The sequence below is a fragment of the Polyodon spathula genome, chromosome 17 (genome assembly GCF_017654505.1).
Source record: "Polyodon spathula isolate WHYD16114869_AA chromosome 17, ASM1765450v1, whole genome shotgun sequence".
In the NCBI taxonomy this organism is placed as follows: Eukaryota; Metazoa; Chordata; class Actinopteri; order Acipenseriformes; family Polyodontidae; genus Polyodon; species Polyodon spathula.
The window spans coordinates 7,224,760-7,237,367 of record NC_054550.1 but is presented as its reverse complement, the minus strand read 5'-3'; the positions used below and the strand labels follow the sequence as shown (position 1 = coordinate 7,237,367).

Sequence of the window (12,608 nt, the reverse complement as noted above, 5' to 3'; positions counted from 1 at the left end):
TTTTGCATCACCATACAGAATTAACAAATGTTGCATCATAACGTCGAATGAAAACTGCTGAATATTGTTATATTAACATATTGAATTAAATACCGCTTTGTAGTCTTCCATATACTTAAGGAAAACTGATAGAAATTGTAAAATGTGACATTTTGAAGTCTAACGTGAAATACTGTACTGTGATGGCTTCCGGTAGACTTTTGCGACATAATTTCTTTGATTAAACAATGTTAAATAAAATATCTAAATTATGATCATATAGTTTTTATTTTATTTTATTATGTCTCCACCTTAACATTCGAAGTGATGCAAAACTTTTGGCCTTAACTGTACTATTAAGCGACTGTACTATTAAACACTATGATGTAGCAACTAGGTACCATTGGAAGCAAATACTGGGTTCCAATTTTTGGCATAGAAGAGTGCCACTATACATCACAATACGCGCACTACAGCCCTGTGGGGTTTAGCCTGGTATTGTTTCCCAGTTGTGCCCTCAGCCCTGGCGCTGCAAACAAAATACCTTACCTACTCATCCAGTATTTCTGTTGGTGTATAAATATATGCTTGACAAAGAAATACCTTCAAAAACACCCAAATGCTTTGTTACAGTATAAATTGCATTATCATTACAATACACGGTAACAATAAGCCTTTGTTGTGTAGTGCATACCAGCAGCTAAACCAAATCCAACCTTTTCTGCACGCTATTTTTAGTCGGCAACATAAAACTCAAAGACTGTTTTCGCTGACGGTGGCCTGTCCCTTTAAGAGCTGAAGAACCCTGGCGGTGATTATTGAGCCTGGGAATCCCTGGAGGTCGAGAGAGAATGAAATAGTACTTCAAACCGGGATCATGGCGGCTCCGCTAGGGCGGGATACTTTACCTGAACACTGGTCCTATGGAGTCTGTGAAGACGGCAGGGTCTTTTTTGTCAAGTAAGAGGCCAGTTTAATGAACCTGGGCTTGGTATCGCTGTTGTTCACTTTGTTTTGAGAAGTTTGCTTGGCGCACTTGCTCAGTAACAGGTGTATTTTTTTTTTTTTTCCCCAGCGATGAAACTCAGTACACTACTTGGTTACATCCTCGTAGCGGTGAACCTGTCAACTCTGGGCATATGATACGGTCAGGTACGTTTTATTTCTGAAAGTCAGAAACTTTGTAAAGTTTTAATTTTCTTTTCATGTTCTGCTAGTTTTTCAGGTTCTTAGCGATCCCTGCTTTGACTGGTTGAGTGACTCTCACTTTTTTCTGTTTTCTTTTCCACTAATCTCTAGACCTACCGCGGGGCTGGGAGGAAGGTTTTACAAATGAAGGAGCAAGCTATTTTATAAAGTGAGTGTCATTTACATATTCGGCATGCTTTTTTGTTTTGCGTTGTGGTACTAATATGCAATGGACAGTTTAAAAAAAACAAAAAAACAGTGAAGTTCATTTGCCTGCAGATTGTTTGTCAGCCTTCCAAACTTGTCCCTGGTTTGCATCGACTTGATCACTGGTGATGTACCGTGCCGTAGTCGTATGTTCTAACGAAGCAATAAATAAGGGCCTGGCTAGTTGCTGTTCATTTATAAATGCATTTCACTTTCGATTCCACGCATTTCTCCAATAAATAGTTAATTTTTAACTGGAGACAAATCTATAAGAAAGCTCCAACAAATAGTTATGTACGTTATAGACTGTCCTGATCAGCTGTTATGTGTGCGTGTGTGTCGTTTCGTTTTCTATTCCAGTTGTTAGATAGTTATGTCGTTGGCATCAAAGTTGTTTTGTTGTTGTGGTTCTGTTGTGGTTCTGAATTTAAAGGCTGGGTAGCGCTAGCTCTAACTGTGGATGCAACAGCATTTGCATTTAAAGTTTGAAATCGGAATGTACTGTCGGTATACATTCCATATTGTAAGTGAACAGTGTTTGTATTTGTATTCTGTTTACTAATGAAATGTATTCTTTTAAACTCAAAACAAACAAACACAACTAGAAAAACGTACATTGCTATGTTAAAGCTGTAGCTAGATTATATTGTTGTAATTAATTGTCTTGTTCACTTACTGTGTATGAGGTTTCCTTGACAACAGTAGAGAAGCTGGAAGCGTTAATCAGTTCATAAGTCATGAAATGGTTAGGAATTACATGCTGCCGCAACAGGGTGTTACTGTATGGTAAAGGGATACTGCAGCTGCCTGCCATAGCTCTAACCAAAGAGTTTGTGTGCCAAGGTTCGACTGGAAATGATATTGATAGTTGGACGATGAGTGTGCGAGGGAGGCAGCACCTTTTTTGAAAACTGGAAGAAAGTGGGCGACAAAGGAAGCTGTGGAAGATGCAAACGCTGCCGTTTGTATCAGTGATATCATGGGGCAAGTACAGCATGGGAGAGGAGGCCTTGGTTTCAGTTCAGCGCCTCCAACATGGCACAAAGCAGCCCCAGCTCAACGGAGAAAGCTGGTAGTCAACGAGGTGCAAAAGCAGGAGGAGAGGATAAGGTGTGTAGAGGCAGTTTCCCAAGCCTAGCAGGGAGAATGTGGAACAACGCGAGATCTATGGACAATGGAACACAGCAGGATCAGTTTCCTCATCAGGTCAAGGTGTGATATTCTCCCATTACCACAGAACCGTTATCTGTGGGCAGGAGAGGGTCCATGGTGTCCTTTGTGTTCATTGCCAGCTACATTAAGACACATTTTGGCAGGATGTAAGGTGGGTCTTAGCCAAGGACGGTTTACTTGGTTTTCATGACCAAGTGTTGCAATGTTTGGCCTTAGCATTAGAAGACAAGTGCAGCATGACCAACAGGTTGCCCCCAATGCCAGCAATATATAACAGACAAAAAACAACATTCCTCCATCCAGGGGAGCAACCTCCAAGAAAAGGTATTAAAACCAAAACTTGTCCAGGACAACTGGAAGCTGCTGGAGACTGGGAAATGCTGGCAGATGTTGGACAACGGCTTATTTCCCCACCTGATATTGTCTTGTGGTCTGGATCAGCACGCCTTGTTCACCTGGTAGAGTTAACAGTGCTATGGGATGATGCTGTGGGCGTATGAAAGGAAGAAACTTCAGTACGCTCAACTAGCTGCTGAAGCGGAACAGCGAGGATGGTGAGTCCAGGTTTACCCAGTGGAGGTGGGTTGTAGAGGATTTGTGGCACACTCCACAACCTGGTTTTTCAGAGACGTTGGAGTCGGTCAAGAGTTGTGACGAATAGTGAAGAACTTATCTACAGCAGCAGCTGGCTCTGGTTGAGACGAAAAGTTTCTCGTTAGGGACTTCAAGCACAGTAGAAAGAAAGTAACATTGATGGAAAGGAAGGTAAGTAAGCTGGGCTGAGCTGAGTGGGGGCCAGAGGGGGATGATGCTGGAACGCCAGAGTTACTGTCGAGCCCTCAAGGTGTCGTGGGCTAGTCGACAAACACCAAGGATGGAAGGTGCCCACTTGAAGTCCCAGAGAAGTACCCTACTTGGCTCAGTCGAGACGATCGTCATGCTGATGCGCTAAGGAGGCCGCACTGTGGTTGATCCCTGCAGCCAGCATTGCAGCCGTTGTGTGCTGATGCGCCAGGGAGGCAAAATGGGCTGATCCCTGGAGCCAGCATTGCACTTCAGCCATCAACACCAGGCAGAAGGATATCTACATTATCAGATGGAAGGAAAAGTTGTTTACAGTAAAAGAAGCTGTGTCTTAGTTGGTGTTTATCTTGGCTAGAGCTGAGTGCAATATCAGCATGAAGTTTTAACACCTACTGTCATGTAATGGAAATCAGTCCTGCCTTTTTTGTTCCAAGTTGTAAAACTTTGAGAACAGTTAATGTTTTGTGCAATTACACCATTACAGAAACTGAGAAATCAGAACTGCAATAATGTGATATCACTGAAACTTGGCATGCAATTGTTGGATGGAATGTGCTTTTTAATAAACAAAATGGATACAGTAATTATTCAGCCCAACATAATAGGCTACTAAATTAATCATATAACATATTTCAAAATTATTCAATAAAAAACCCTTAAATGAAATGTTAAAATATTGTTACAACCACACACTTTAAAAGTGACACACATTGAGTTGAGTTTTTAGTGAATGGAAGTTTATTGTCAAAATGAAGCCAAGTGGAAACCTTAGTTCTAAAGAGTAATGAAACAACCAGAAAATCGACTTGCTCTGTGCAAGCACTCAGTAAGAAACAACAGATAGTTTTTCCCTGTGTTATAATAAATATGCCTCTCTACTGATGTGTTTTACCATAGCAAGCCTTCTGGAGCTGCACTAGCACAACAGGTGAACATTGATAGTCTGTACCTTTTGTTTTCTTTTTATTGCTCTTTTATTTTTTTTATAAACCACAGTAATTTATGGTTGCTAACAGTGTTTTAATTATTAGACCGTTTATCTGATAACATCGGGACACTATTTTTTTCACAGAACTGCGTGTAAATAGTTTTGATACAGTAATAGTGTCTGTAGAACACCATTGTTCTTACATTTAAACAAGGACATATTTGCACATACAAACTGTACTGTTAAAGGTCCAGTTTATAAATGATGTATTTTATAATTAAACTAATATAAACTCCCAGCCAATATATAGGCCTGATTAAAATCCTTTAAGCTATGGAGATGACAGAATGTTTTACAGGCAATAGTTATTAATGGATTACTGCAGGGATATTAACTTTTCATTCAATTTGACAGTTATAGGGCAGGTTACAGTAACTACCACAGTACCTTGTGTAGATATAACATACGGCCTTTACTCCTAATGCATTTGCAGACTATAATTTGATTGAAGTGCAGTGTTGTAAGAACACAATTCAGGAGCTGTGTTTATTTTAGAATTGTGATGTGTTATGAGGTGCTGGCATTTCTCAGACTGTAACAATTACCAGTGTTCAGACCATTGTGTACTTCTATTTACAACTCTGTTTGCAGTTTCAGTGCGTTTTTGGTGTAGATATCAAATAAACAAATGCAATGCAGAGGAAGGGATTCTTTATAATATTAGCATTGTAGAACAAATATTTGACTTTTTTTTTTTTTTTTTTTTTTTTTAATTGGAAGTGTTAACTTTTGTAGTGGACCTGTTATGTTTTTTGTCTCTAAGGGAGCAGGGTTTTGGACCAAAGTTTGAGTTTATGCCTGTTGACACACATAATAATGCCTCTTGTTCAGCTTCCCAGTACAAGTCTTTAACCCGCATAATTTAGGGTGACTGACAGTTTAAGAGGTCCTCCAATTATCCAGCATGGCTACAGAATGGCCTCAGTCCTCAGGTCGCTCCGGGTGGTCTTGGACTACGAGGGGCTGTTTTCCCATAGTCGTTCCCTCAGGATTTCTACTAAAGTCTTATCAAAACCTGGAGTTTATAAACAAGCAAACTGTCTTTCAGTATAACATTGTTTTGTGAATAAGAAATATACAGTATCTATCTATCTATCTATCTGCCTAATATATTTATTAATTATATTGCTTCAAATAAACACTGTTTTCAGACTACAGAAAATGTTTGAAAGAACAGTAGAAAGTCAGTTGAACCCCTTTTTCTAACTGAAATATCTAAAGCTTGCCATTTGTTTTCATCTGTTTTGGGTACAGGCTAGTAGGAGTGTTACTGTTCACTAATGTTATGATATGGTACATATTACACTATGCAGGTTGTGATATGATGTACTGTGTCACAATTCTGTAAAGGTGATGGTACAGATTAGCAACTTTTATAATGCATAATAAAATCAAAGGGTCGTTTAACGACTATTTAATTAAAGAAACAAAAAATAAATAAGGTGGGGGGGTATGTATTCAACTAACTATAAAACACACTTATTTATTCAAGAGCCATTTGGTGTCATGCTTTTGGTCTTGTATCACAATAAAGATGATACGTATGTCTATTACAATACATCACGTAAAGGAAGTAGTCCTACAGGCTACCGTTACCGTAGCTGTCCTTTACTGAAGTCGCTAGAAGAATACAGATAACTTTATTTAATGTTTTAAAGTAAAGTTTACATTTCTGAATTTAATTTTGTTACCAGCATAGTGTATTAAACTAGAGTTTTATGTAGTTGCTATTGATCAGATCCAATGAGCCCAAGACTTGCAGTTTAGAATTCACTATTGCTGAATTCTCTCCCTGGTGACATCATGAACAAAATGTGGTATAAGCAGATAGTGTGTGTGTGTGTGTGTGACTTAAATGTTGTGAGCTATCATTACTGTATGTGTGATCATTTCAACTATGAATAAGAAATCAAGGTACTTGTTTAACTTTCCTGGTAAAGCACAATACCAATCACTGTGCTTGTTTTATTTCTGTAATGGAGGGAATTAGCAACGGTTCCCTGCAGAAATTAAAGACCTTGCTACTTTGATTCCGGTTACAGTTTTGCAGTGTTATTAAATTACTCGTTCCCAGCAGTTTGCAGCATCTCCATCCCAGATAGTTTTGAGCAGTGTCCTATTCGGGAGTAAATGTATTCTGTTCCCGTTTCTCTGCAGTGTTGCAGTAGGGTACAATGACTGGCTGAGCTGGAGAAGCAAGTCACATGCTCCCTGGGCAGCTAAAATCTCTGCGTGTGATGTTTGCATTTCTTGTTCTCTGGAGTTTTAATAAAGATGTTGGCTCAGACTTGGCAGTGTTATTAATTAAGAAATGTGCTTACTTTGGTAAAACAAAATGAGCTGATGTATATGCCCATAGTGTTTTATTTCTATTTACATGTTTACTTTTTAACCCCTAAACAACCAGGCTTTCATAGAATGTCATGTTTACGTTGTATGGTAGTAGCTGCTGTTCATAATGCAGTTGTATTGTATTACATCATATAACATATAACATGTAAATATGCATAATCTGTACCAATAAAGGCCATATTAGCCCTGGAGAAAGTGACAACTTTTGATATTTGAATCCTAGTGATGCTATACTATATTGTAATCTGTAGTAATTTTAATGTCTGACATTAAAGATCACTCTACAAACTAGGCCATGTGTTGTGGTGTCAGTAGCCTGTGCCTTATACAGACAACATCATCATTAGTATACACTGTGCCTTGTGAAACATGACCCTTTCTGTCCAAAGGATTTCGTAGAAAATCAATGGGAATCAAGTGTGTCCCTAATTGTACAAAGTTGTATCTAAATTGGATAATCATTTCAGCTCCTCTACTATGCTGTATATTGTATTGTGTGACAATGACCTTTGTTTGTGAAATACAGGTATTGAGTGTAAAAGACAAAAAAATAATGTGACTCTTTGCAGGACTGCAGATAACTTCAAGGCTTGGTTCAGTTTCTCCTGTCTTGTTTTTGCCTACATGCTACACCATAAGCTCGACAGTCAAGCGATCACATACAGTGGTGACCAGCAAACGGATTGATAATCTAAACCAGATGCTACTGTAATTGATAACAATAGCAGCGAGACGAAGCTGACAGTTTCACTTTATGTATACAATATTCCTTTTTTGTTTAGATTTATTTTTTATTTTTTGCTAGTGTCTGTTATGATATGATTTCTGCCACGTGATTGGTTGTTTTAAATAGAGTTCAGTGTATTTGTTCTAGTTTTATTAGCTAGGGATAGGCCTAACTGCTGTCAGGCCTCTGCTGAGAATGGATTAAACCTGCTGTAGTGTTTACATAAGGATAAGTGTTGGCGTTTACTTTCTTGGTCTGTATTTTATCAGGTGATACTGAGAGGGAACTTGGCCGGACACCCAGTGATTGGTCAACATTGATCACCTGACCCTACCATTCCTGTCAGGTGTGTTTTAAATCTGATGGGAGGTATTGTGGGCACTGTATATTTTATGATTTAATCTCTGCCCCTTCGTGTTGAAACCTTGTGTACTGAGTCACTCTGTGAGCCTTTGCATTCTCCAAGCAAGTGCAAGTCATTGACTTCCCATACAGCAGTATTACCTTTGTCAAACCCTTTCATTCTGCAGACAATTAATAGCAGACTAAAGTCTGGCTGGGTGAATACTGGAATGAAACAGGATCACATACCTTTTGTTGTCACGTTTGCAACACTATGAAGGGAATGTTGTAGGGGAGTAGAATTTCTGAGATTTGATAGCAAAATGAATTGGCAAAAAATATTCAGTGAAGATCCATACTTAAGCATTTTTGGTAATTAAGCAGCCTGGAATTGTTTATTTCTCAAATAATTACAAAATATGTAGATTGACATAAGTTGCGTTGCGACAAGATAAAGGCATTGTTGCACTATGAGATGTAATTGAAACAAACCATGGAGCAAGTTTATTGGCAAAGAGCTGTTTCTGATAAGGCTGACCAAAGTATTCCCAGTATGTTGCAACGAGACGGCTGTCATAGAATGAACAGCAGTGCTCTTGTGGGGTCCCTAGCAATGTACTGATCTTTCATTGCTCATTCATCTCTGGCTGCAGGCAATGCATTCCTCACTTGAATTTGTAGCTCAAGATGCTTTTTTGTGTGTGTGGACCTCTGTTCAAGCCTAATTAGACTGTGCGATTTGTTTAAACCTGCTTCTATTTTATAGCCCAGAGATTCTGCATTTATCGGCGAAAGGGCACTATCGTTGTTACAGTAGTGTATGTAGGTTTGGTGTGATTCTTCATCATTCTTACTGTACCTGTTTGATAGTGTTTAAGATTTGAAGGAAATGCTCACTAAAGCAAATACCTTATTCCTTTGAATTTAAGATGCACTTTTTGAACAATTTTTTGCTTCTCAAATAGCCTGTGTACAGTACAGTGATGCATGTATTGGCAAAAGACGTGACTGTCCGAGTACACAAACGGCAACATGACTGACTGCGGAGAAAAGACAAACCAAAATGTTACTGCCCTGTCTCGAATCGCCTGTGACATACAGGCAGCCATTTTCAAACTAGCATCATTAAAGCTTTTACACTAAAGAGGCCTTCGAAGTGTGTAGCCTTTGGATTTTTATGAATAGCCTGCCTCAGAACCCTGGCTTTATTTTCTAAGAACTGTCATAATCCTGCCTAATGTACATTGCAGTGTAGATTAGAAGGATGCACAATATGTTTTGAAACGTTAGTTTCACATAACTTTTACTGTATATGTCTTTACTATCTTTTTAATGATCTTAAATGGTTATTTAAACAGTTAAAAGGACAGAAGGCTGAAAGGAGGAATGTAGTGTGAACACTGCCTCTTTTAAAGGTTGAACATTATGGATGCAAGGCATGTGAGCTCTTGCTGTTCTCATCCTGACAGTGCCCAGACGCCAAGTTTTTTTTATATTTATTTATTTATTTTTTTTAACTACAAACTGAGGTTAACACTCAATCAAAAATCTTAAAAGGTAATCAAGCATTTTGACAAAACTTCAGTGTTTATGGAGTTCCTCTAGATCACATGGCTACAATCGTAAATGTTATGTTGAAAATGTAATAGCCAAGTGGTAAAAAATGAAACTTGTTTCTTTAAAAAAAAAAAAAAGTCAACTATTAAAATGAAAAGGTTGTGGTTTCTTGCCCACAAATAAATCCACTTTGTCTAGTAACTGGATGCTCATGGATAACATGTGTGCTCTGACTTGGAACCCAATCCGTAGATCTTCAGTAATATGAAAAGAAAGGCTCATTCAGTTAGTTGTCTTCAGGGCACTGTTATCCGTGCATGCAACCAGCTCAGCGGTACAGAATAATTAGTAATTAAGTTGTTCTTGAGTTTAGCGCTTTGTAGGACATCAATTTACTGTTTAAGGCTGCCGGTACATGACATCAAGAACAATTATGTAATCTGGTGACAGTTGAAAAGAATGAAGAGGATTTTAGCATGGCAGTGGTGCATTTATAAAGGTCGGTGAGAATAATTTAAAAAATGTGTTGCTACTGACACTTTTATAGGCTACAACATGAACAGGGATATTGTGCGGCCTGCTGGTGGTTGCGTTTTAAAGACCTCAACCACAACAGTGAGGCACAGAGATACATTAAAGGATAAATGTCAGAGCTACTAAAATAATATCTGATTTATTGCAGTAAACTGGTTTGAGCTTCCTGTTTTGATCTTGCATTCTGACGAGGAACATTGTCTCTTTTGTCAGTTTGCGGAACAGTTAGGGATTGTGGGCCCAAGGACAGAGCAGGTCAGGGTTTGAACCACCACTTGTTAAAGGAAAACTAAACTGTACTTCAGTCATTTCAAAACAAGGCAGGGTGCTATAATAACAGGGGGTCACAAATGGAGTTTAGAAAAAGGGGCATTCAGAACAGAAAATAGGAGACACTTTTTTACACAGAGAATTGTGAGGGTCTGGAATCAACTCCCCAGTAATGTTGTTGAAGCTGACACCCTGGGATCCTTCAAGAAGCTGCTTGATGAGATTTTGGGATCAATAAGCTACTAACAACCAAACGAGCAAGATGGGCCGAATGGCCTCCTCTCGTTTGTAAACTTTCTTATGTTCTTATGTTCTTAACAACAGGCAGTTCTCTATCAGTGTGGTACCCTGGGCTGTGGGCAAGAGGAAGTACTGTATTTTGACTCTCTTTACACTGTTCTGCTGTAGCAGGGTTCATTAGTACAGGTTAACAATTAACAGGTTTTAAAGTTAATTATAAACCATAAGTAGCCTACAGTAGTAGAGGTATGTGCTGCTTTTATTTGTGTTAAATATAATTTTTAAAATTATATATATATATATATATATATATATATATATATATATATATATATATATATATATATATAAAACAAAAAAAAACAGTTGTGTAGGGCAAGTTACCTGAGGAAGTGCATCAGGACTATACTTTGTAAAGACAACATAGAGCATCCACTTACATAGATCATATAGCCTCCTTTTTATATAACATTTATATATGCCTTGGCTAGGTGAATTAGATATTTTTTCTTAGTGCACTACAAATACTGGGGTCTATACAATTGCTCTAAATCCCCTCCTTATAGAAATAACCAGGGGCTAACATGCATTGTTGGATGCTTGATTTTCAGAACCTTGGTACCTTTTATTAATTATTGAAACAGTGGTGGTTTTAGATCTGCAGCTGTGGAGCTGTTGAATATACTACACTGTGTTGGTGTACTTCTATGAATATAGATGGAACACTGAGTGTTACTTTTTTTTCTTTACTTTGACAGATTAAAGAGAAAGGGAGTGTGAAAATAGGCAGGAGGAGAGAGAAATGAAACATGAGGAAGAGAGGTGTGGACGAGGCCAAAACACCAGAAAGGACTTGCACAGTACCACATCTTAGTATAGGCTCTGTCAACCCCTCTTCAGTTTAAATGTTAGCTTAATGTACTTGTTTAAACCAAGTTGCCCCTCTCCTCCCTCAAAGTATTTATTTATGTATTTATTTATTTATTTTGAGGAAGCTTTAACTTCTTAAATAAAATAATGGTATTTGTTATTACACCTGTTTTTTTGTGTCTGCATGAAACACACTTTGTATAATACAGTAATGCGACTGCGGTGAGTCAAGGTGGATATGTACAGTAGGATGAATTAATCCTGTTTTAAATTGCATTATACACAGCTGTAACAGTCACTATTCACACAATTATTGTTTTGAGATTCAGCTTTTATTAAGGCGCTCCTCTAAATCCCTTGTTTAGAAAGATACAGGGTATTAATGCTTCTGACAAAGTAGCTGTGACAAAGTAGCTGTGCATTCGCTGCCGAGTGACAGGCAGGAAATCGGGACGGAGGTTGATCGCCCCTTATAAAGCAGGATTTATTTACATATCAGCACACTGAACACCTCACGTGACACTACCAGCAATGGCAACGCACGGAGCACATACAACACAGAGTATGAAAACTTTGGTAGGATCTACAGTCTCTAAACTAACGTTGCTGAAGAGGTTGATCGTGGCGAATAAAAAATTAGGGCAGAGATGTGACAGGCGGATACACGACAGATTACTGTGTAGGTGAAGTTTATGCTCTTGCTCTGCTTTAGTTTCTGTATAGATGTCCACTGCACAGAAATGCATGTACATTGGTGACACAGGTGACATTTGTTTTCTACAGACTGAGACACTGTTTAAAAAAAAAAAAAAAAAAAAAAAGTATTGCATTATTTTTTTTAAATGTAAGATGCCAGCATGGCCCAGCCCTTGACGGGAAAGTGGAATGGTGTGTTGACAGCACTCCCAGTACTTCTTGGTTTCATTTAGAATTTGCTCATTCTTTAAATGGCTTTAAAGTATTTCTTTTTTGAAGTACTTGACTTTTAGCATTATGACTAAAATCATGTATAAACATGTGGAGGCAGAAACTGATCAGCATTTCCATGCATTTGTTGTTCTACTGTGGTGGTTTTATTTTCTAATGTTTTAATATGCATATTGCTGCTGTCTACATAAAGTTCTCGTGAATGTTGAGGTATGGTATCTCCATAGACTTTTCTGTAGTGATTCATTTTAAATAATAAATGAACTTTTAGTGATACATATGCTGTTGGGACAAACATACAGCATGGTGGAATGCTGTGGAATGTACTATTGTAGATTGAAAAATGTGAGCTTATAATAATATGATGTGAATTTAATGAAACTTCAGACTCTTTCACAAACTCTTTCAAAAACTTTCACATTAGTTTAACAGGTAGGTGTTCTGAGCTGG

General features: G+C 38.1%; 1 protein-coding gene across 11 annotated transcripts in view; it reads left to right on the top strand.

The window, feature by feature from the left end:
* Nucleotides 1–819: 819 nt before the first annotated feature.
* LOC121329758 (pleckstrin homology domain-containing family A member 7-like) overlaps nt 820–12,608 on the top strand; it is a 117,211-nt gene continuing 105,422 nt past the window's right edge. For 5 of the 11 annotated variants that reach the window (XM_041275518.1, XM_041275517.1, XM_041275515.1 and 2 more), the window contains exons 1-3: nt 820–939; nt 1,055–1,131; nt 1,279–1,336. In XM_041275518.1, coding sequence (XP_041131452.1) covers nt 857–939; nt 1,055–1,131; nt 1,279–1,336 — 218 coding nt within the window. In that variant the 5' untranslated portion in view covers nt 820–856. Of the gene's footprint in view, nt 940–1,054; nt 1,132–1,278; nt 1,337–7,702; nt 7,765–12,608 lie in introns of those variants that run through there. The other 6 variants (XM_041275525.1, XM_041275532.1, XM_041275523.1 and 3 more) reach the window with 2 other exon arrangements.